This window comes from Salvelinus fontinalis, chromosome 22, assembly GCF_029448725.1.
Source record: "Salvelinus fontinalis isolate EN_2023a chromosome 22, ASM2944872v1, whole genome shotgun sequence".
NCBI classification, from domain to species: Eukaryota; Metazoa; Chordata; class Actinopteri; order Salmoniformes; family Salmonidae; genus Salvelinus; species Salvelinus fontinalis.
In genome coordinates this window covers 8898732-8924280 of record NC_074686.1, presented here as the reverse complement: position 1 = coordinate 8924280, position 25549 = coordinate 8898732, and the positions used below count along the sequence as shown (strand labels likewise).

General features: G+C 43.8%; 2 protein-coding genes across 5 annotated transcripts in view; one reads left to right on the top strand and one right to left on the bottom strand.

Annotated features, from left to right (window-relative positions):
- Positions 1-400: 400 nt before the first annotated feature.
- Positions 401-20463, bottom strand: LOC129819715 (gamma-enolase). Of its 3 annotated transcripts, none has more exons than XM_055876246.1 (13): positions 20372-20463; positions 17362-17551; positions 11008-11093; positions 10713-10808; positions 10541-10599; positions 10065-10134; positions 9770-9903; positions 9309-9531; positions 5520-5717; positions 4891-5092; positions 3949-4057; positions 3699-3757; positions 401-1074 (listed from the first exon to the last, which is right to left on the bottom strand). In XM_055876246.1, the coding sequence occupies exons 1-13, from the start codon at positions 20379-20381 to the stop codon at positions 1005-1007; spliced, it is 1506 nt and encodes a 501-aa protein (XP_055732221.1). In that variant the 5' UTR covers positions 20382-20463; the 3' UTR covers positions 401-1004. The 3 variants fall into 3 exon arrangements, with proteins under 3 accessions (XP_055732221.1, XP_055732224.1, XP_055732223.1); XM_055876249.1 differs by lacking the exon at positions 20372-20463 and adding an exon at positions 20260-20343; XM_055876248.1 differs by lacking the exons at positions 17362-17551; positions 20372-20463 and adding an exon at positions 13241-13400.
- LOC129819718 (cell division control protein 42 homolog) overlaps positions 20414-25549 on the top strand; it is a 17861-nt gene continuing 12725 nt past the window's right edge. Inside the window, exons 1-2 of one of the 2 annotated variants that reach the window (XM_055876252.1) lie at positions 20414-20497; positions 22200-22304. In XM_055876252.1, the coding sequence (XP_055732227.1) occupies positions 22200-22304 (105 nt within the window). In that variant the 5' untranslated portion in view covers positions 20414-20497. Of the gene's footprint in view, positions 20547-22199; positions 22305-25549 lie in introns of both variants that reach the window. The other variant, XM_055876253.1, reaches the window with a different exon arrangement.

Below are 25549 nucleotides of genomic sequence, written 5' to 3'. Positions count from 1 at the left end.
GTTAGCTAAGATACAGTAACTTTACACTAGCTAAATAGTTTACAAATGGTATAATCAATTCACTTGCCAAACATGAAATAGTGTTACAGCAAGTATTTGCCATCTGTTCTGTATTTACATGGGAATGTTGTGTGTGTGGGATAGTGGGAGTATACTGTGGCATCCAGCGCCGTAAATTGAGAACTACACGTACAGCACACAGATGTGCATTGGTTGTAGAACAAGAAAAAGTTAACATCAGTCATTTACATTTGTGTGTAGGTAATGATGTAGGAAGAGATTGCCCCCAAATGCTGATCTGTCATTTTTGTATAACAAAATGGGGGGGGGGGGGTTGTAAGCCGATCCTAGATTTGTTCAACACTTTGATATTAATACAAAAAAGAGAATGTCAGTGTGGTTGAAACTGTAAATTAGCATAATTTTATTTCACATTTTTTTCATGACAGGCGTTCTGTCTTTCAACACAGCAATTCTATTGCCAGAGTAACTAAAGGAAAGTAGGCAAAGAGGAAACAAGCTTGGAGGAACAGGCCAATTCCTGCAATCATAGCAACACCAGGAGAGTGTGTGGAAGTAACAAAGAAACAACAAAAATGAGGGATGACTGCAGAGCCAGGAAAGGAAAGTGGAGAAGAGGATGAAGGAGGGAGAGTGCAGTTTTGTGTTATCATTGGAGAATGAGAGCAAACACAACTGCAAAATACAATGTGTATTCTTTTTTTTCTCAGCCTGTAAGTCTGTCCTTGTCAGCCGGAGTGTCGCTTTTTTTGTAAACAGCGTTGTGTGTTTAATTTTCTCTGACACATATCTGTCTTTCTTAGGTGCGCTTCAGGCTTCATATCTACACTTGTGTGTCTCTATGTGCACGTTTGTGTGTGTCGGTTGGTCTCTTTATATCTTTATCTGTCCATCTGTCTTTGTGTCTCAAAGTAACTGTGCATCTCATGTTGCTTAGTGGCTCTGTGCATATGGTTGGCGGCGATGTGTCTGTCTGTCTGGTCTCACAGGGCAGTGGGGTTTCTGAAGTTATAGCCTGCAAAGCGAGCTTGATCCCCTAACTCCTCCTCGATCCTAAAGAGACCAACAGAATGGACAAGGAGGGAAAGAGAAAACAGGTAAATGCATGTGAACTGAATTTGTATCTGACATCCATTTGCTCAAGGGAAAAGCCCAGGCAATCTGATCCTAGATCTGTGGTTACATACACCTCCATCCGTAACTATTAACCCAGTGATCATCAGGGGTTATAGGAGCTGTTAATAGGGGTCATGCAATCTGATTCTAGATCTGTACAACTCCTAACTGGAACCATTAACCCAGTGGCCAGGGTGGTATAATGGCTGTTAATGGTGCTGTGATTGGGTAAGAGGCCCTCCCTCCCCTGTCCTGCTAAGAGCCCAATGGGATTACACTGAGCGGATCCCAGGTGCTCTCTGTGCTCTGACTGGCTCTCACACATAGGGTGACACTGGCGTGTCGTTAGCATGCGCGTCACAGCAATTAGCTTGGCGACACTTGTTTAGAATGGGATATGTGGGAATATGCTCTTGGCCACGCTCTTATATGTAGATACAGGACTAGATTCAGTTTACTGTAACTGAGTACTAACCTTGAACCATTGAGGGTGGAAGTTGAAACTGACGTTAGATCAGTGTCTAGGGGCAACGTTGTCCTACTCCTATTCTTACTTTTAGGGATTGTTGACCAGGAGCTTGTTGGTCTCTACATAGTACAGCTATGGTATATGTTCATGCATGCTTGTGTAGCACGTGGGGATGTGTGAAACCTACTCCTCAGTCTGAACTGTCCTGCTTGCGCCGCCTCATTTGCGGCGCTAAGACGCTGGAGGGAGGACGGTCACGTGTGTTTGTGAGGCAAAGGTCCCGAGTTCGCGCCAGGTATGGGCCGAATCGGGAGGAAGTGGTACTCGCTAAGCAAGCAGCGTGACGTCCTTTACACTTACAGTTGAAGTCGGAAGTTTACATACACTTTGGAGTCATTAAAACTATTTTCTCAACCACTCCACACGTCTTGTTAACAAACTATAGTTTTGGCAAGTGGGTTAGGGCATCTACTTTGTGCATGACACAAGTCATTTTTCCAACAATTGTTTACAGACAGATTATTTCACTTATAATTCACTGTATCACAATTCCAGTGGGTCAGAAGTTTACATACACTAAGTTGACTGTGCCTTTAAACAGCTTGGAAAATTCCAGAAAATGATGTCATGGCTTTAGAAGCTTCTGATAGGCTAATTGATATCATTTGAGTCATTTGGAGGTGTTCCTGTGGATGTATTTCAAGGCCTACCTTCAAACTCAGTGCCTCTTTGCTTGACATCATGGTAAAATCAAAATAAATCAGCCAAGACCTCAGAAAAAATATTGTAGACCTCCACAAGTCTGGTTCATCCATCGGAGCAATTTCCAAACGTCTGAAGGTACCACGTTCATCTGTACAAACAATAGTACGCAAGTATAAACACCATGGGACCACACAGCCGTCATACCGCTCAGGAATGAGACGCGTTCTGTCACCTAGAGATAAACGTACTTTGGTGCGGAAAGTGCAAATCAATCCCAGAACAACAGCAAAGGACCTTCTGAAGATACTGGAGAAAACGAGTACAAAAGTACTATATCCACAGTTAAACAAGTCCTATATAGACATAACCTGAAAGGCCGCTCAGCAAGGGAGAAGCCACTGCTCCAAAACCGCCATAAAAAAGCCAGACTACGGTTTGCAACTGCACATGGGGACAAAGATTGTACTTTTTGGAGAAATGTCCTTTGGTCTGATGAAACCAAAATAGAACTGTTTGGCCATAATGACCATCGTTATGTTTGGAGGAAAAAGGGGGAGGCTTGCAAGCCTAAGAACACTATCCCAACCGTGAAGCACAGGGGTGTTAGCATCATGTTGTGGGGGGCTTTGCTGCAGGAGGGACTGGTGCACTTCACAAAATAGATGGCATCATGAGGATGGAAAATTATGTGGATATATTGAAGTAACATCTCAAGACACCAGTCATGAAGTTAAAGCTTGGTCGCAAATGGGTCTTCCAAATGGACTATGACCCCAAGCATATTTCCAAAGTTGTGGCAAAATGGCTTAAGGACAACAAAGTCAAGGTATTGGAGTGGCAATCACAAAGCCCTGACCTCAATCCCATAGAAAATTTGTGGGCAGAACTGAAAAAGCGTGTCCGAGCAAGGAGGCCTAAAAAACCTGACTCGGTTACACCAGCTCTGTCAGGAGGAATGGGCCAAAATTCACCCAACTTATTGTGGGAAGCTTGTGGAAGGCTACCTGAAACGTTTGACCCAAGTTAAACAATTTAAAGGCAATGCTACCAAATACTAATTGAGTGTATGTAAACTTCTGACCCACTGGGAATGTGATGGAAGAAATAAAAGCTGAAATAAATAATTCTCTCAACTATTATTCTGACAGTTCACATTCTTAAAAGAAAGTGGTGATCCTAACTGACCTAAGACAGGGAATTTCCGACTTCAACTGTACATGCAATAATACACATACAAGTATATTATTATTCCTTTGCGATGCAGTATTTATTATGGAAAAATTATGATTTATGGTTTTGAGGTGCAGTATGCTTTCACAAGAAGCAATATAAGCCACTGTGTACAATTCGGGGGGATAGCTGAAGAGGATCATGTTTGACCACTGACCTCATGAGCTGGTTGTACTTGGCCAGCCTTTCAGATCTACATGGGGCTCCTGTCTTAATCTGAGAGAGAGAGACAGAATTAGAACAGATTTAGTGAAAGCGATACAATGTTGTGGTCAGATTTGTATAATGGTTGGGGTCTTCTGTGTCTGTATGGGACGCTCCGCATGTCTTTTTGAGTGACTGAGTGACTGAGTGACTGAGTGAGTGAGTGAGTGAGTGAGTGAGTGAGTGAGTGAGTGAGTGAGTACCTGTCCAGTGCAGAGCCCCACCACCAGGTCAGCGATGAAAGTGTCCTCTGTCTCTCCCGAACGGTGACTGACCATCACCCCCCAGCCATTGGCCTGGGCTAGCTTACACCTGAGAGAGAGAGAGAGAGAGAGAGAGAGAGAGAGAGAGAGAGAGAGAGAGAGAGAGAGAGAGAGAGAGAGAGAGAGAAGGTATCAGGCAGCTATATATAGAGAGGGATAAAGAGAGAAACAAAGGTGGGGGCTCAGAGACAAAAGAGAGGGAGAGTGTAAGAGTAGAATTAGCATGAGGGTACTAAAAGGAGAATAAAGTAAAAGTATGATTGATGGCTATATTAATACATTTTAATTGAACGACTTTGAATGACTGTTGGCTGTACTTACGGTCAAGATTGATGAACAGTTATAGATGATAGATAGCTGTAAAATGTCAATGATTGTGGCTATGAGTGTTGTAACATTTGACAAGTATATAGATGGAAGTAAAGTATTGGATATGTAAATATGGTTGATTGATGATAATACGAACGTAAAAAAAAAAAGCTCATTATTTTCTTCATTCAATTATCTTTTATTTAAGTAGGTAACTGCCATTGAGATTGACTTCTCTTTTTCAAGGACTCCCAACCTGGCAGAGACTTGATGATTGACGGGCTACATAAATGTGCATGACTGACGTCACACTTTACTTGAACCCTACCTACGTCATAAGGGCTACATAACCTTGTTATAGATCATCGTAGTGTTTCTCCTATATATTACCAGGTAATGTCTTTTTCAAGAACAACCTGGCCTAGTGATTGAGGTTGACAGATTGGCTTGATGATTGACATCTACATTTACATTACATTTAAGTCATTTAGCAGACGCTCTTATCCAGAGCGACTTATATAATCTATATATCGAAGTGATTTATTGACAGGTCATGTGACGTGGGTCACTTACGCCTGGATGGCTTCAGTGACAGAGCCGATCTGGTTGACTTTGAGCAGTAGGCAGTTGCAGGCCCGCTCCTCGGCAGCCTTCTCTATCCTCTTGGGATTGGTCACCGTCAGGTCGTCCCCGACAACCTGGATGCCCACGGAAGCCGTGAGGCGGGACCAGGCGGCCCAGTCGTCCTGGTCAAACGGGTCCTCGATGGACACCACTACAAAGAGGACAAGGGGAGAAGGGTTTAGTGGAGTGCACACTCAGTTAGGACATGTACTCAGTCGGGGTTTGGAACAGAGGTTTTTCTATAGGGAGCAAAGCAGTAGACAGCCATAGTGTTGTAAGAGGAAATGTGTCGTGGGATCTTTCAACATGAAGGTAGATATGACCTTGAACTTCTCTTTTGAATGTGAATGTAGGATCAGCCTGTTACCTCTATAATTGAATTGAATTGAATGGATCTGAATTGAAACAAATGAATTGAATCAGTCAAGGGACCTCATTGACTTTTTTTTGTGTTATCCCAGTCTAGTTTTTTTTAAATGATGCACTGTGTGTATTTTTTAGTATCTCAAATAAAATCAATCAAATTCATGTCAGATTGAATTAGGAATTCAATAGGTGTCAGCTGACTGTTTGCCTACCTGGGTAGTCGTTAACGAAGCCTTGGTAGATGTCTGACAGCTCCTCTCCGCTGATGTGCCTTTCAGCGTCCGGAGGAGACTTGAAGTCCAGGTCGTACTTCCCCTCGCGGTAGAACTCGGACGCCGCCACATCCATCCCGATCACCACCTTATCCGTGTAGCCCGCTTTCTCGATGGCTGTCTTTATCAGCTCCAACGCTGAGGGGAGAGACGGAAAGAGGGAGGGGAGGATGGGAGGAAAGAAAGATAAGTGTTGGGCAGAGATAGAGAACGAGAGAGGAAGGGTGTAAGGGCAGACTCTACCTAGCCTGTGAATCACTCTGTTTCTGCCGTAGCCTACTTGTCTTGTTGCTTGTTTGGTGACATGATACTGCTGTGTTGCTGAATGCAGAAATAGTCAAGTATCCAAGCTAGCGTGGGGTCAAGAGTGAGGCAGAAAGGTTGCAGGAATACATACACGCTTCTGTTCTAGATGCTAGAGAGATACTACAGAGCAAAATCTATTCTTAGAGCCTCCAGCTGACACTCCTTTAGGCTTTTCACACTTCTTTTTGATCTTGCCAGGGTTTCGACTTCCTGTCACACATAGCTACTTCAATAGTGGGATAGCGGCATCACTCTTTCCCCAAGGCCCAGGGTTATCTCTCTCTATCTCTTCTCTCTCTCTCTCTCACACACACACACACACACGCACACACACACACGCACACGCACACACACGCACACACACACACACACACACACACACACACACAGTTAGTTCAAAGATCATCTGATACACATTGCCTTGGCTGTTGGGAAATGTGAGAAAAGAAAGCCTTGAGGAGGACACGTTGTGACAAACATACAGATGGGCAGACACTGTACCAGAAGCAGGTTGGAAACTCATTAAAGCATACCACCTTACATTTAGGATTTGATCTCTAACACCATTTTAGATTTATGGCTGCTGTTGTCCCATAGACATCGCAGCAAAGACTAGATTGTGGGTGAAACAATTCGTCTATTGGTGTAAATGCTCATACAGAATGTGGGCAACCAAAAACAGTCCACTATTTTCAGTGCCCCCAACTATGACTGTGGTGGCCACGGAATTTCGTCAGCCGGTGATTGTCAAGGAAATAACTGTCGGTTTCACGGTAATTCACGGTAGTTAATTAATTAACATAAACACATTTAGCATCTCCTGGCTTCCACACACAGCCTACTGATGCCACAGCCACTGATGCAGACCTTTGGAACATCTACATTTTAAAAAGTCTAATAAATCCATGTAATATAGCCTACACCTTCACAATAAATCCATTATTTATTTTAGACAGGTCTAAGGAAGCATGATATGAAGAAAATGTTGTCTATTTCAGGAGAACAGAATAGCATAGCAGTTGTCCTTATGTTAGGTCCTCATCTGGCTATGCCAAATGGCTGTGGGCTACATTAGTTCATTTAGCAGACAAGATTTTCTTAGAATTCCATGGCATTATGTTATAGTACGAAGAATACAATTGAACAAAGCTGAATAAAAGAGAAAGATATTTTCTCCAAGCGATTTGAGGGAGTCCGCACATGCGACTATTCTGTGTTGAGTGGTTAACAAAGAAATAGGTATTCCTATATGCTTAATTTAGAGTTATTAATGTAACTTTAGTTGTTCTACAAACGTTGGGCTATATGTTTTGATTTGTAATACATTGTAAGGCTGCATGATAAGACTCTAATGATGATTTGAAAAAAGTCGCGTGAAAGATATGAGCTCTCAGTCTCATTCACAATTTGACAAGCACTTGATAATGCCTCGAATTTCATGGCAGCTCCCCTTTGTGTGGCCGTTGTGCCCTTGGCCCGGAGTGCTGCTCGCTCCGAAGCCCCTCTCACTCACATGGCTCTCCATCATGTGATCGGGTCTTTCTCACAGGCTACAAGTGAAGACAGACACATCGGAGACGTAACTGTGCACATCCTTATCTAATTCCGAGGTGCATATTGAAGATGTTAGAACTGTCCACATTTACTTTTCATCAGCCAACAAAATGAGGCCTAATGAACAGAAAAAGCACTAGCCTATGTCAATCTACTATCCCCCATAGTACAAAAGTTGACCTATTCTATTCTGTGCGAGTAATAAATATTCCAAACATAGTCTGGGACAGTTGTGGGATGTGATAGATTCCAAATGAATACAACTACTAGCATCCCTCCCCCAAAAATTTGGCTTTGTAGCTGACGCAACAGATCAGAGCGTTTAGCTTAAAATGTTGATAAACAGCGGTTTAAGGCACTGCATCTCAGTGCAAGAGGCGTCACTACAGTCCCTGGTTCGAATCCAGGCTGAATCACATCCGGCCGTGATTGGGAGTCCCATAGGGCGGCGCACAATTGGCCCAGCGTCGTCCGAGTTTGGCCTGGGTAGGCCGTCATTGTAAATAAGAATTTGTTCTTCACTGACTTGCCTAGTTAAAGGTTAAATAAAATAAAAACATTTGGCTATTTCTTCACATTATAAGCACAGCAATGTGTACACGGCAGAAGGCTATAAGCATTAGCGGGAAAACGGCATTTTCAAAATATAATTACGCATGTAATGCTTTCATTATAAAGGTGAATTTTTATGGTGAAAATTGTCTCCCCCAAACTTGAAACTCATGCGCTGCTTATGTATGCCAGTTAGGCTCTACACCCCTTATAAAGCAGATTAATGTGCTTCATTTTAAGAAGTTATTTGACCACTTTAGTTGTGATACAAACAAATCAAAATATATAGGCCTATACGCTAGGCTACAAGAGGTGTGCGACTATGATTCTAAAAAGTTGCGCCAAAAAAGGGCATTGTCTCTTGCCTTATGCTGGGCATCATTCACAAGTGATAATATATAATTATCACAGTAATTCACAAGTGATAGGCTAATATTGTCACCCATCAGACTATTCTTGATTTAATCTTGTCTTTACATATACTAAATAATATATGTGTGAAATTTGTTTTGATTTAGAATAGACCATTATCATGCACCTATCTCGAAACAGGGGCAGGGGAAAAAATACATCTTAAATGGCGAATGGAGTACTGCTTTTACCTTGGTTAATTTTCATGCCATCTAGGTAGGCTATACTCATGTTGTAAAGATATGCAATGTACTTAGTATTAGGAAAGTTGAGAAATAAACATAGTAGTCCTAGCCTATGGAAAGCTGATGGGATCCTCCTCTTTTTAATAGAGGCCATCACTCTGTTTTCTCGCGCAATTGCATAACCTATAGAAATGTTGCGCAACATGAGCTCATGGGCTCTCATTAAGTGTTTCAATAGATAGTCGATGACATTTGCATTGATGTCAGAGTGATTAGAAAAAAAATAGAGTGCTGAGTACCAGGCAGTTAGCAAGTTTGGTAGGCTACTAATGACCATCAGCAGCGTCAGAGCTTGGAGAAGCCTAATTACCGTGACTAAACGGTGCAACAGCCCTACCGCCAAGAGCATGTATAATTTGAACCCTGGTTAAAGTGTTACCAGAGTCGTGTTCAATGGGGCACACAGCAAAATGTTTTGAAACAGAAAACAAAAACGGAGTAGTCCATACTGCTTTCTTGTGTTTGGTACGTTATGAACATGACCCAAGATAGAAGTAAAGTGCCATGGATATCCTATGGTTGGATTTGTACCGGAGATATCTTGCTCGGTAATCCAACGTCTTAACCATTAAATCAACTATAAAATCCCTGTAGACCGAGGGTGACAACTGGGTTTACAGGTCACAAGACTGTGGTTCTAAATGAACTCTGCTGCACTTACCCTCACTGTTCTCCAGGATATTGGGGGCGAACCCCCCCTCGTCGCCCACGTTGGTAGCGTCCTGGCCGTACTTCTCCTGGATCACCCCCCTGAGCGTGTGGTACAGCTCGGAGCCCACCCGAAGCGCATCCCTGAAAGACTCCGCCCCGACAGGAAGTACCATGAACTCCTGCATGGCTAGCTTGTTGCCCGCGTGGGAGCCTCCGTTGATCACGTTGAACGCCTGGGAAGGAGATGAGAGGAGACAAAGGGGAATTAGCAGTTAGGCCAATACCCATGTTCAGCAGATACTGGTACAGTTTCTAATTTCCCATATTTTTCATATACAGTATATTTCCTTTATATCATACATACCATTATGGTAAAACCATTCACACAATGACTGTTTCAGTGTTGAATCATTGTTATTACGCTACTGCTACACCTTCTCTGATATAACCGTTATATAAGTAGTGTCTTACTGGAACTGGGAGCACCAGCTCTGTGTTTCCCGCCAGGTCAGCGATGTGACGGTACAGGGGGACCTCTTTTTCTGCTGCACCAGCCTTGCAAATGGCCAGGGAGACTCCCAGGATAGCATTAGCACCAAACTGAGCTGTCGACGAGGAAGGAAATGTGACAAATTTCAAAAAGGTCTACCAAAATCCGGGTTCAGACAAAAGCCCATTCTCTCAGTTGATGGTGGACCTGAACTGATTGGGGGATACATCTTGACACATTTGATCTGTTTCTTTGGTAGGAACCCGGGAGACTCACACTTGTTCTCTGTGCCGTCCATTTCAATCATCGTGTTGTCCAGTTGCTCCTGCTCCACAACACTGATACCCTATGGGACACGTCATATTTACACAGCTCCTTTACAAGCATATTAAAACGTTCATTATATTGGTAAGTCATCGAGGACCAATTCTCTAATTCAACAAATGGATGGATGACCCGCGACATATCTGCACACAAGAAATATCTCATATTTGCAGCCACCTATGAGCCAAACCCTCAAAAGTATTACCTCTTGCACACATCATAGATGTAACAGATTTGATTGTATAGAATCAGAGGTACAACATCATTGAGTTGTAAGATGTTCAGCTCATTTCTATATCTACGTTCTATAACCGCAGCCCAATGTCTCTCTCTCTCTCTCTCTCTCATCTGCAAATCTATATGCACTCACACATGATCACTGTCATCTAGCTGACAAAACACGTCCAAATCACAGTCCTTCAACTCACCGATGCTATGAGGGCAGGAGCCAGAGTGTCATTGATGTGGCCCACTGCCTTGAGCACACCTACAGCAGAGAAAGAAGGCAGATAGGAGAGAAGATGGGGAAGGAGGGACAAACATCATTCTGTTTACTCAAGCATTAGATATACACGCACGCACGCACGCACACAAACCAACCTTTGCCCTTGTAGCGGCTCTTGTCTCCATCCCTCAGCTCAAGAGCCTCATAGATGCCTGTGGACGCTCCGCTGGGCACTGCAGCCCTGAAAAGACCTGAGAGAGACAGAAAGAGAGGGAGGGAAATGTAAGAGATGACAACAGAGAGAGTGACGTTAGGGGGGAATGATCCGGGAAACAGTACGAGGCCTTAGACGGCGACGCTCTTAAGAATTTTATTGCAGCTTTTGGCTAATCTTAACTCTCTTTGTACGGTGCGATACTACGCTTTGCAGACAGGCTTGAGAGGGGTCACCTTTCTCTGTGCACAGGTCCACCTCCACAGTGGGGTTTCCCCGGGAGTCGAGGATCTCCCTCGCAACGATGCTGACAATCGACATCCTGTGAAAGAGAGAGAGAAAAGGGGGGAGAGAAAGAGAGAGAAGGGGGGAGAAGGAGAGAGAGAAGGGGGGAGAGAGAAAGAGAGAGATCATAAGTGGCTCTATTTTTACCATTGCATTTGCACATACAGTAAGGAAGTGCATAATGGGAGTGCAAATGAAGTGTGCAGAGAGTGACATTACGGTTGCTATAAACCATCATGATTTATGAAAGAGTTCCCCCATGTGAAGTTGGAAATGAACAGATTTCACAATGCTTCGTGTACCAGGAGGTCAGATGGAGCTATTACCACGGTAAAAGGACCAGACTAAAATATATTCTAAGTCCATGATGCTTAAACATGGCTCACTCACACACTATGTCGCTGTCAGGTGTGGAATCGGCGGGCGGTCGGTGACTCGAGCGAAACGACGACATGGTTCCTAGTCACTTGGCTCACGACTCCACGAGACACAGGGAATCCGTCACCGCCATTGGTCAAGATTGGACTGTCGGCGCCCACCATGTCGAGCATTACCCATAAATCCACAGGCTAAAAGGCTAGGATTTATGTGTTGGTATGGATGTGGGTACACAGACCCACGAGCCATTGCGGCTCCTCATGACGAGTGCACATCCCTGCCCTATGCTGTACCATATGATGTCATTATAAATGTCCCTTATTAATAGTACTAGGTCTCTAACAGTCTTTGTTGCTAATTGCTCACTTATTTGAATTAACAAAATAACATGGATCCCTACAGAACTGCACAGCTATATAATCTCCGGTCTTTACAGAAAGACTGAAATGTTACAGCAACTGAAATGACAACTGAAATATTGTGCGCCGAATAATAAGCCCTTGTACACTTACAGCTCTATTCCTTGACAACCCCCCTCATTCTGTCAGCCATTACTGTGTAAAAATGTATGAATGTCGCTGGGTGTTTTTCACTGAAATGGTTGTGGTGCAGAAATATATTATACCTACCTTTCAGCCCCGTACTTTTCAGCGACTATGAATGTATTTAACCTTATCTTCTACATTTAAATGCTTGTGATTTAATGGCGCCACAATATGCATAAATCCCTATCCACTTTCAGCCAATCAGCCCCATCCATTATCGTGACACATACATGAAAGCAGCTGTAAGTTATATAACCCCTTCCCTCCCAGCAGTGTGCAGCATGAGGACACCCATGTCCACACCGCACCCCCTGAAGATTGCAGCACTCAGCACAAATACCCAGAGAGAGAGAGCGTGATAAGAGGGAGGGAGGGGTGAGGCGATGGGGAGAAAAAGAGATAAATCATTAAATCCATCCTTTTGGCTGAAGAAGAGAGGAGATTCAGAGATGGAGGGATGGAGGAGGAGGAGAGAGAGAGGGATGGTTGGGTAAAAAGGAGAGCAGGAAGGGAGAGAGAGAGGGACGAGGAAGGATCATTTTCGCAGGAGTGGCACCGATTGCAGACACGCCGACACAGACGCATGGAGAGCAGTCTAACGCATGGCACACACACACACTTTTGCAGACGCTGACACTATCCCTCTTCCTCACACATTCACTGTACATATATACACACACACAAACACACATACTGATACAGACATTCAAGGTTCTCTCCCTCCCCTTCACCGTCTCTCGGGCACACATACACATTCTCTCTCAAACACACACACACAGACGTGTAGAGCTTCTCCTTTCCTCTCCCTGTCTCACACAGACACAAACACACACACACACACACACACACACAGTAGCTCTAACACAATCACATGTTCTCCATACAAACACACAGATCATGCACTGAGGCAACTTCAAAGAACCCAGACACAAATGCTCTAATACAATCTGACACACACGTACACACAGTACACACAAACACACACTCACAGTGAATCAATATAACACCTCGAACCCAGAGCCAGGCAGGGCTGACACATTAGTTAGCATACACAACCGTAATGCCTCACATACAGAACTAAGCAGGAAGCATCATCACCATCATCATCAACATCATCACCGCGACCTACTCCAAGCCAGCACATCTCTGCTACTGGGAGGTAATCAATACAAGATGCAGGAATAAAACAGGGGATGACAGCCTGGAGAATGAAAAGAGAGCGGAAGAGGGAGAGAAGAGAATGAGGATTTTCCATCGTTACCTGCCGTTTGTATGTTCCGCCTAATAGGGAAAGCCAGAAAATACTGGAGAGACGGATGAGAGAGGGAGAGAAACAGAGAGAGGGAGAGCAGAGAGGAGGAAAACAGAGGGTGGGGGTCAAATGTGTGACAGAAGGGGGAGGGGATGACTCAGAAAAAGATGCTGAGAAAAGAGGAGCGAGAGAGGGAAGAGAGTGGGGAGGGTTGATCAATTAGACAGAAAGAGGGATGGAGGAGAGGTGGATTGGAGAGAAAAAGACAGGGTGCTGCATTTTGAACTGCATTTCAGCGGTAAAAATAGAGAGGGGAAGGAACAAGTGGTCTGTCTACCCCCTTCTCGCTCTCTCTCATCTCTTTCCCTCTCTAATCTCTCTTTCCCTCTCTCATCTCTCTTTCCCTCTCTCTCATCTCTTTCCTGCTCTCATCTCTCTTCCCCTCGCTCTCATCTCTCTTTCCCTCTCATCTCTTTCATCTCTCTTTCCCACTCTCTCATATCTCTCTAACCTCTCTCTTTCCCACTCTCATCTCTTTTCCCCTCGCTCTCATCTCTTTCCCTCTCTTATCTCTCTTTCCCTCTCTCATCTCTCTTTCCCTCTCATCTCTCTTTCCCACTCTCTTTACCTCTCTAATCTATCTCTTTCCCACTCTCATCTCTCTTCCCTTCGCTCTCATCTCTCTTTCCCTCTCATATCTCTCTTTCCCACTCTCTCATATCTCTCTTTCCCTCTCTCATCTCTCTTTCCCTCTCTCTCATATCTCTCTTTCCCTCTCTCATTTCTCTTTCCCACTCTCATCTCTCTTTCCCATTCTCATCTCTCATCTGTCTCTTTCATGATGCTGTAAAGGCTGTGTAGTCGGTATACAAGGCACCGTTCATATACTGTGCACCATTGCATCATCTATACTAAACACTGGCTCAGCAATGATGCACCTACAGCGTATACCACTTCTTATATATGACTAACTGTATAGGCACTAAACAATGAACGGCAATGTTGCACTGCTACAGCATCAAAGTGGATTTGGAAACATTGAATGTATTCCCCATTCTATAGCATATATCAAAATTACTACTACTTTCTTGTTGTTTGAAAAATGTTTGTAAACTGTAAGAGAACAATTACACGTAAGAAATACCAACACATTTCAAATGTATTTTGCTTTAAGATGTGCTTATATGCAAAACCATCCATGAAAAGTAATGCCCTTAAAAATGGCAATTTGTTGATTACTGGAAGAGTTTAATGTTTTAGGACTGCTTGATGGTTAAACAGATAGACAGGCGGTGTGGGTTAAACAGCGTTTGTGTACACATTTATTTATTTATTTATAGTATTTTTTTAAAAATGAACCTTTATTTAACAAGGCAAGACAGTTAAGAACAAATTCTTATTTACAATGGCGGCCTACCCCGGCCGATTGTCCGCCGCCCTATGGGACTCCCAATCCCGGCCGGATGTGATACAGTCTGGAATCGAACCAGGGACTGTAGTGACGCCTCTTGCACTGAGATGCAGTGCCTTAGACCACCGCACCACTCGGGAGCACATGCGTGTGTGCGCATTCCTGTGTATGTGCATTTGTGTGTGTGTGTGCATTCCTGTGTGTGTGTGTGTGTGTGTGTGTGTGTGTGGTGTGGTGTGGGTGTGTTTGCCTAGACAGAGGAGAGTGAGAGATCTATAATTCTATAATTAAATGGCCAAGTAAAAATGGGATTATCTTTGGAATACAACAACAACAATGTCCTTGACACCCATCTCACTCAGAAAGAGAGAGAGAGAACTGTACAGGGAAAGTGCCTCTATCCAACTGCTATTTTAATCCTGGTTGATTGACAACATTTCCTCCGCCCTCTGGTCACACGTCTGGTTCTCCAACCTCTGTTTCAGTCCACACAGCTGCTCCTGTCCCATCCTCCTTCCTCTCATTTCCTCTTTTCCTTTTGCAATGTTTGCGTGGGGAGTGTGAATGTGAGGGTGGGGTTGTTCTGTATGTGTGTGTGTGTGTGTCTGTGTTATTTGTGAGGAGAGAGGGAGACAGAGGAGGTGCAGATGTCAGGGGAGGCACAGGGGTGTATGGGAGGCCAGTGGACAGAGAGCCAGTGTGTCAGTAAGGGGAGTCTGCATGGACTCCTCTCCTAGGGCAGTGTGTGTGTGTGTGTGTGTGTGTGTGTGTGTGTGTGTGTGTGTGTGTGTGTGTGTGTGTGTGTGTGTGTGTGTGTGTGTGATAATGCATTGGTGTCAACACCCTAGCTTCTAACCATCCTCTATCGTTTCCAGATTCATGTCGAGATTCATGGACACATTACTTTCTATAGGCGGATTCTGGATGACGAGGGGGGTGTGCCAACAGCTGTTCAGTGTGTAGGCTATGCATGGGTAGCTTTGTTTGCAGGTGTATCCAAAAATGTGTGTACTGCAGAATTCCTATACTACCTAATTTATCAGATACACTACACTAGCTCCACATTGTCCAGATGTCTTTTGTCCTTCTCGTTTGTTTTCTGCCTTGAACTGTGCATTCATATCAGGGGTCTAAAGCGGCTTCCTGCTCCTCCTGTCTCTGTATCCTTCGTTGTGATCTGGAAATTGGATTGGTAAAAGCAATATGGTGGATGTGGTCTATGAGCCAATGGCTGTCGCTTGTCTAGTTCTTTTAAATCAGTTCAGATATACAGTGCCTTCGGGAAAGTATTCAGACCCCTTGACTTTTTCCACATTTTGTTACGTTACAGCCTTATTCTATAATTGATTGAATAGTGTCCCCCCCCCTCATCAATCGAAATCAAATCAAAGTTTATCTGTCACATGCGCCGAATACAACAGGTGTAGACCTTACAGTGAAATGTTTACTTAATGAGCCCTTAACCAACAGTGCAGTTAAGAAAAATAAGTGTTAAGTAAAAAATAGATAAGTAAAAAATAAAAGTAACAAATAATAAAAGAGCAGTAGTAAAATAACAGTAGCGAGGCTATATACCGGGGGTAATAAACTGAGAGTAGCAGCAGCGTAAAAGGGGGGGGGGGGGAATGCAAGTAGTCTGGGTAGCCATTTGATTAGATGGTCAGCAGTCTTATGGCTTGGGGGTAGAAGCTGTTAAGAAGCCTTTTGGACCTAGACTTGGCGCTCTGGTACCGCTTGCCGTGCGGTAGCAGAGAGAACAGTCTATGAGTAGGGTGGCTGGAGTCTTTGACAATTTTTAGGGCCTTCCTCTGACACCGCCTGGTATAGAGGTCCTGGATGGCAGGAAGCTTGGCCCCAGTGAAGTACTGGGCCGTACGCATGGTTTCCATCTGGCCACTCTACCATACATGCCTTATTGGTGGAGTGCTGTAGAGATGGTTGTCCTTCTGGAAGGTTCTCCCATCTCCACAGAGGAACTCTGGAGCTCTGTCAGAGTGACCATCGGGTTCTTGGTCACCTCCCTGACCAAGGCCCTTCTCCCCCGATTGTTCAGTTTGGCCAGGCGGCCAGCTCTAGGAAGAGTCTTGGTGGTTCCATACTTCTTCCAGTTAAGAATGATGGAGGCCACTGTGTCCTTGGGGACCTTCAATGCTGCAGAAAGGTTTTGGTACCCTTCCCCAGATCTGTGTCTCGACACAATCCTGTCTCGGAGCGCTACGGACAATTCCTTCAACATAATGGCTTGGTTTTTGCTCTGACATGCACTGTCAATGGTGGGACCTTATATAGACAGGTGTGTGCCTTTCCAAATCATGTCCAATCAATTGAATTTACCACACGTAGATTCCAATCAAGTTGTAGAAACATCGCAAGGGTGATCAACGGAAACAGGATGCAACTGAGCTCAATTTCAAGTCTCATAGCAAATGGTCCTAATACTTTTGTAAATAAGGTATTTATATTTTTTATTTGTAATACATTTGCAAAAAAAATCTGAAAACTTATTTTCACTTTGTCATAATGGGGTATTGTGTGTAGATTGCTAAGGATTTTTTTATTTCATAATAAGGCTGTAACGTAACAAAATGTGGAAAAGGACAAGGGGTCTGAATACTTTCTGAAGGCACTGTAGGAAAGGTGACAAGAAGAGCTTAGGACACCACTTTAGAGACTATTGACTATTGGACGGAGTGTGTAGTCTGGAGACTGTTGTACCCACCCTTTGCTGTTACCACACAGCTTCCCATACTTCAGTGCCCTCTTGTGGTCATCTTCCCATTGCTGCCTGAGCGAGTCCAACCTAATGTGGCATCCCTGTATGTCAGCAATCCGGTATGGGTTGGCGTGGGTAGCCTCAAGGTTAGAAAGTCGGACCAGTAGCCGAAGGCTTGCCGGTTTGATTCCTAGGGCTGACAAGAAAAAAAGTAGAGAGAGAGAGAGAGAAAGAGAAAGAGAAAGAGAAAGAGAAAGAGAAAGAGAGAGAGAGAGAGAGAGAGAGAGAGAGAGAGAGAGAGAGAGAGAGAGAGATGGCATTTAGACCTCAGGTGCCACCTACTGCCAATGTTCCCTTGAGAAAATGCACAATAAAGATCTATTCTATAATGCATCAAGAGTTCTGAATGTTGTGGTACGTACAGGACAAGTATCAGGCTTCATGTCCAATCGGGTCATCATGCTCAAGATGGCGCCGACAGAGAGGGCTGCCTTGCTTCTAGTCCTTCTAGTACTTTGCAGTATTTCGCTTTTTTTAATGTATTATTTACGTATGTGGCAGGGTCTACAGACAATCACAGACTACAAAAGGAAAACCAGCCAAGTCATTGACACCGACGTCTTGTTTCCAGACAAACTAAATACCTTCTTTGCCCGCTTTGAGGATAATACAGTGCCACCAACGCGACCTGCTACCCAGGACTGTGGGCTCTCTTTCCCCGTGGCCGACATGAGTAAGACATTTAAACGTGTTAATCCTCGCAAGGCTGCCGGCCCAGATGGCATCCCTAGCCGTGTCCTCAGAGCATGCGCAGACCAATCTCTTCCTATCTCAGTCTGTTGTCCCCACATGCTTCAAGATGGCCACCATTGTTCCTGTACCCAACAATGCAAAGGTAACTGAACAAAATGACTATCACTCACTTCTGTCATCATTTAGTGCTTTTAGAGACTAGTCTAGGATCATATCACCTCCACCTTACCTGTCATCCTAGACCCACTTCAATTTGCTTACCACCCCAATAGGTCTACAGACTTTGCAATCGCCATCACGCTACACGCTGTCCTATCCCATCTGGACAAGAGGAATACCTATGTAAGAATGCTGTTCATTGCATAGCTCAGCATTCAACACCATAGTACCCTCCAAGCTCATCATTAAGCTTGAGGCCCTGGGTCTCAACCCCGCCCTGTGCAATTGGGTCTAGGACTTTCTGACGGGCCGCCCCCAGGTGGTGAAGGTAGGAAACAACATCTCCACTTCGCTGATCCTCAACACTGGGGCCCCGCAAGGGTGCGTGCTCAGCCCCTTCCTGTACTCCCTCTTCACCCAACTCAATCATCAGAATTGCAGATGACACAACAGTAGTGGGCTTGATTACCAACAACGACGAGTCAGCCTACAGGGAGGAGGTGAGGGCACTCGGAGTATGGTGTCAGGAAAATAAATGTCAACAAAACAAAGAAGATGATCGTGGAAACAGCAGAGGAACCACCCCCCTATCCACACCGATGGGACAGCAGTGGAGAAGATGGAAAGTTAAGTTCCTCTGCGTACACGTCACGGACAAACTGAAATGGTCCACCCACACAGACAATGTGGTGAAGAAGGCGCAACAGCGCCTCTTCAACCTCAGGAGGCTGAAAAAATGTGGCTTGTCACCTAAAACCCTCACAAACTTTTACAGATGCACAATTGAGAGCATCCTGTCGAGCTGTATCACCGCTTGGTACGTCAACTGCACCACCCACAACCGCAGGGCTCTCCAGAGGGTGGTGCAGTCTGCACAACACATCACCAGGGGCAAACTACCTGCCCTCCAGGACACCTACTGCACCCGATGTCACAGGAAGGCCAAAAAGATAATCAAGGACAACAACCACCCGAGCCACTGTCTGTTCACCCCGTTACCATCCAGAAGGCGAGGTCAGTACAGGTGCATCACAGCTGGGACCGAGAGACTGAAAAACAATCTCAAGGCCGTCAGACTGATAAACAGCCATCACTAAACACAGAGAGGATGCTGCCTACATACTGACTTGAAATCATTGGCCACTTTAATAAATGGATCACTAGTCACTTTAATAATGCCACTTTAATAATGTTTACTTATCTTTCATTATTCATCTCATATGTATATACTGTATTCTATTTATATATTTATATTTATCCATTTTAGCCTATGCCGCTCTATCATTGCTCATCCATATATTTATATATTCTTATTCCATTCCTTTACTTAGATTTGTTGTGGAATTGTTAGATATTACTTGTTAGATGTTACTGCACTGTCGGAACTAGAAGCAGAAGCATTTCGCTACACTCGCAATAACATCTGCTAATCATGTGTATGTGACCAATAAAATTTGATGGTCCAATAGTTAAGAAGAAAATGACTACTTTTTAAAATGGAGATTGCCCATGCTGGCAATCTCAACGGCCACTGCCCATGCTGTCACAGATGCTATAATGTCACAGATACAAAAATGTGTCCTCTATCTATCTCTATGATCTATCTCTATGGGAGATCCAAACTACTTGTGTGGGTGTGGCCTAGCGTTTGGCCGGAACAAGGACTCTGGATTGCTAGGCAAGCGATCCTCCCCATAATTCCCTATGATCACAAGTAGCCCACTGTTGTACATTTTTTTTGTTATTCACTCCTGCTAGAATAGCATTCAGTAGTGCTTACTCGTCTCACCTAGCTCAAATTTCCTGTGGCATGACTCAGTTCCGGGCTTGCTCTGAACCTGAACGTTTACAGACTCTCAATGTGCACTGATCAGTAAATCAATACCGCAGATTGATTAATTATGTTTGGCAAAACGTTTTTCACTAATGTCAACCCCTCTCCATTGAAGATCACCTACCTGCCCTAATAAAAGATATTCAAGGTTGTCTCACCACTTGCCAAGGACAATGTATGTAGTCTCTTTGGAGGATGTCTCTCTTTGGCTCTAGATTTTCTTATATAACTAAGCGGGAGGGTAGATAAAAAGGTAGAAGATATACTCACTTAATGCCATATGATGAGCCCCAGATGAACCTCAAGAATATTGGAGGCTGTTGTATGAAACGCCCCCTTTACAGTGATCATGTGTATGAACCCCGGATGTGACAACGCCTGTGTTGGATTGATACGGTAGCGAAACTTTTGCAATCTAAGTCTGATTTGAGATAAATCGTGAAATGTATGTTATGTAGAAACAGTACATATTTACATTTGGAACAACTTAGTGTGTGTATTTATTTTTAAACAACCGCATTAGCAGTTGACACCTAGCTAACCAGCTTGCTAAAGTTAGCTGCTAAGGACGTCAGCTAGCTTTTGTTTGTTGTTTTTACTAGTTAACGTTACGTGCTAAGTGTCTACATAGCAGCTTGGGAAAATAGCATTCGTTTTTGTTTATTTTACTTCGTTGTTTTTTTTAAATGACGGCACTGAAAATGATTGAGGCGAAACGGTTTTACAGGCCTCGTCTGGAATTTAGCTAGCTAACTAGCAAACTAATGTTAGCCTAGCGACCTATGATAGGTAACGTTAGCCATAAATAAAACGCTCTGTTTAGTCGGTTTGGCAAGCTCTAGTTGAGATTTAGTATGATTAAAAACTTTACATGTGTTTTTTTCCCCTTTTTTTTATTTGCTAGTTCGCTTGCTACCTTCACCTTACATCGAACTTTGTATGCGGAAGTGACAGCCTGGAACCTTAACGTTAGCTGGCTAACAGTAGCTAGTAAACAACAATGTAGCAATTAGCAAGGTTTGAAAGGGCTACAAAAAAAGTTGGTTAGTAAGTTAGCTATAATTGTGCCCATATTATCCATGCATGTTATGGTATAGTAAATAAATAAAAAATTAGGAAATAACTTGCTTCTTTAACGTTAGGTTGGCTAGCCTAATCCCCACAGTGTTTGCTTGCTTGCAATCCTCGTGTGATAGTTAACGTTAAGTCTGACACATTGTCACATTTGTTTGTTTCGTCTGTTTTTGTTGGACAGCATTTAGAACTAGCATTGTTGTTAATTACTTATGTCATACCCACAACCGTCAAAAATCAAAAGACCCTCATTGATGAAATGGTGATGTAAATAAGATATAGTCTTGTCTCTGCTCTAAGAGCCAATTTATGCTTGATCTGAAAGTGTGGTCGGCGGAGCCGTATGGGTGGTGTGACGCAATTCCTGGGCCGCTGGAGGCACTCTGTTCCGCATCGCCTTGACCTCTCAAATTGTGTAACAATGCGGAGTGCTTGGTATTGCTCCGCATTGACATGATTAGGTGAGGGCGGGAGGTCCTGTATCAATACAAAGTCACTTCCTTGACAACAATACGTTTGCTCTGTCTTCTACGGGGGCGCATTAAAGTAAATGCTATACGGCCACTGCAGAAAGCGTATTGACCATGTAGCGCATTTAACAATGTGAGTCATTGCTCAGCAACATACTGGTCACAGGGCCTTGTGCTGTTAACGGTGTATTACTGTCTGACAGCCCATTGTGTGCACTTGAGCGATCTAGATGGTTGGAATTCTTATCACTTGTTATTCACAAACACACAGTTGGGTCTGTGGCCAATGAGTCATACAATGGTGGTGTCTGCTCTCACTCTTGTGCCCACCCTCTCATGGTGTGTATTATCTTGCCTCTGTCTCTCTCTCTCAATATATTTTATACTTAGTGAGATAAACCAATGACACATACCTCTTCTCTAAATTATGGCTACAGCTACCAAAAAGACAGTTCATTTGCAGATTTTTTTTCTTCCCCGATTGGTCTGAAGTTTCACCAGCATCAATCAGTACATTCAACCCTGTTTCTGTCTGTCTGTCTGTCTCCATCCAGATGCAGACCATAAAGTGTGTGGTAGTGGGTGACGGTGCAGTGGGAAAGACCTGCCTGTTGATCTCCTACACCACCAACAAGTTCCCCTCTGAATACGTCCCCACGGTGAGTGGCACTGATTGGAGTGTTGTCAAGAAAGGTCTTTGAGTGGGACATGGCCAAGTGTCAGGGTTTGTCAAGTGTCTAGGCTAGGGGGTATGCAGTAGGAGCCGCTGCTGTTTGTTCCAGACCATTTCTAACACATTTCTGTTTCAACGAATCAAATTTAAACCGCTATTGAATGAATCCGGTGTGTTTAGTGCTGGGCAGGAACAAAAGCCTCCACACACTGTCTGTAATTCTTGATCTGTGCAGAATCTCACATATAGAATGGGTTTTGATAAGAGAATGTATTTGTTTTGTAGCTGAAAAGAGGAACCCTTTGATGAAGAGCCAGACTCTTATGGAAGTGGTTATGGATCAAAAAGCAGTCGGGCTACAAGCCTTTTCACCTTGTTCTACTATTTGCCAAATAGGGAGGAAAACAGACAACTCAGTCCAACTGATGGGCAACTTTGATGGGGGTGGGGGCCACAAACCTCTGAACTCCTCATGAGGGGCTACAGTTGCTTGCAGTTCTGCATACCCACATCATAACTCCCCACGCACACACACACACACACACACACACGGCGAGCAAAATATTTTATTGCCCCTCTTGACAGCAGAGAGGCATTTTTTACGTTTTAAAGTTAATTTCATGCAATTCTACACATTTAACCATGGGGATTCAGAGAAAATGTTGCTATTTTAAAGCAAGATTGTTGCTATTCTATACATTATGCCATGGGGCAGAGAGAATATTTAGCAATTTTATAACTAATTTCGTGCAATTCTGCTCATTTTTCCTTTGTGTGGAGAGATGTTTGCAGTTTTTAATGAGTGAGACTAACAAAATTAATGGGGGCCCCCGGCTGGTAATTCAACCATGGTAACAAGTTTAGATAGCTGGCCGCTAAACTGACTTAGTAATCGAAAACATTTTAGTCAGTCAATTAGCACATATCAGCTATCAGTGACTGACATAACAAAACAAATTTAGAAATTGCACCTTGTGTATTCTACTATTCTAACTCTCAACATTAAGTTGAAACTTCGACTAAGCCCTCCCCCCTAAAACAAATGTTTGGGATGGGATGGGGGGATTTATCTGAGGGCCTTCATAAAGGGGGCCGCCAGTTGTCCATCCCTTAGGTAACCTTATCCTATAGCTCACTGACTTGGGACTGTACTGGGGTGCTGCAGACAGTGTGTGATGAGTAGCTATTTCTATCACGCCCATCTCTCTCTCTGGCAGTAATCAGCCCAGTGCTGTACCAGAGCCTGGCAGAGAGAGTCTGTCGATTCAGTCCTCTATGTCCAGTCAGGTCCAACTGGGTGTGTTCATGTTGGCCTGTAAAACAGACCCAATTGTCTCCGGGATGTTTCTCCGTCCTTCTGTACACACTACAGTGCACTCTTCTCATAAGAATCACGTGGCAATTTACGTTTTTTAATTATAAGCAGATGACTCAAAATACTCAAACAATGCTACTGGTTGATTTGGTAGATATTGAAATACTCTGACACATCTTACATGTACAGAAATAGGCTGAGATTACCTACAATGGCCTAGTGTATTCATATATTAGATGCATGTAGTGCATTCTTAGAACCTTTCATTTATTGGTGAATACAGTCCTTGTACTACTGCATTTGGGAATTGAAACATCTGAATATGGGTGTAGTGTGGACAGTCACCCTTGTAGAGGCAGTTACCTTCTTTTTTTTTTTACCCACCATTCTCAATGGTATTAGGCCTGGCTCTGTCCAAACACATTATCGTCATGGTGATCAGAGATGTGTTTCTGACTTTGCTTGGTTGCTCTTCAATGTGTGCTGCCTGCCGCGCCTTTCCACTGCATGCCCCAACGCCTCACTGTTTTTATGTCTAGACTTGAACTGCCCTAAAAAGCGCGGCCTCCCATGGTTTCTCAACCCAATAACGGATAAGCAGACCAATGGTGTGTGGCAGACTGAAGTCCATGGTTGCATCTTAATAGTCGAAAGGGTCTTCCTCGCCTCCTCGCTTTCGTCTTTCAGCGCTGGTGTATAAAAACACACGAGAGGTGAAAGAAATAAGCCTATGATAGATTGCGTTCACCTCTCCAATTCTTTCATATTCAGGCAGTATTCAATAGTGTTGTCACGATACCACAAATTTGACTTCGATTCCAGGTTCAGTATCACGATAATCAATACCATCACGATACTCGATACCAAAACGATACCACAGCAAAAAGAGACGGCATATTAGCCAAAGTGCACCGATGGAAAAACAATCTGTTTTCTTTCCATTTGGGACTTATTTTATTGTACTGATCAACAACATTGGCATAAAAGAAGCAATCTCTTATTTTATCAAAGTGTGCTCTTTAAGACCTAATGACACCATTCACACACACAGTGAGATAGACGTGACTGAGGCGAGGAAGACGAAGTGAATGGGTAAATAGTTTTTTTATTTTTGTTTTTTTACGTCGTCCGGTGCCCTGGATCGGCAAGGTTTGCTCATTTCGACCATCCCATTGATCCTGAGGAGAAATCTCCACTAACCCGGGACACCGGGCCATGCAAAACAAACTTGCCCAATGAATAACGTTTTTTGGATATGACTGTATGGATTTTGGTGACAATCAGCTTTGAAATAAGCATATTGTGTCTTATGGTTTACGTATTATCACAAACAAAGTTCTAGGGTAGTGAATTAATGTGAGCTTCAGCTGTAAGCTAGCAAGAAAAGTTGCCCTACATAGCTGGAAGCTACCGGTATCTTCTTGCATTGTGAAATGTTCTAGCCTGGAATGAACTTTGTTTTGCGAACAGTAATTAACAGTTGCAACGTTTCTACATGCCGTGTTGCATTATTGAAGTGTGTTAACTTCTGTGCAGCAAGAGTGTGGAGCTAACATGATGCAGCCCAGACTCCCAGTGAGTGCAGGGATTCCTCAGGACAGGCTAGAGCTAGCAATGACTAAGTGGAGCAGGCACGATGCGCTCGCGCTAGGTGACATCAGCTTCGCTGATAGACAGACTTGATCCTCTCTCAATCAATAGACGACTTGTGACACATTTGATAGAAGTACCGAACCACTTTTCATGTTCTAGTATCGAAAAAAAAGTACAGAAGTTTCGATATACAGTGCAGCACTAGTGTTCAATCATATTCAGTGCAGTTAAAAGAAAGGCGACAAGGAGAGGAAGACATATTAGACCATTGAGATGCACCCCAACTCTAGCAAGCATGACTTGTGGGTAGGGCTGTAAGGGTA

Bases quoted from the DNA above. Each gene is read 5' to 3' on its own strand.
- LOC129819715 (XM_055876246.1), bottom strand. The intron at 11,094-17,361 runs GTGGGTACAACA...TCTCTTTCACAG, and splicing joins CTGTGTGGTAACAGCAAAGG to GATGTCGATTGTCAGCATCG. The intron at 3,758-3,948 runs GTACTCACTCAC...TCTCTCTCTCAG, and splicing joins TGGGGCTCTGCACTGGACAG to ATTAAGACAGGAGCCCCATG.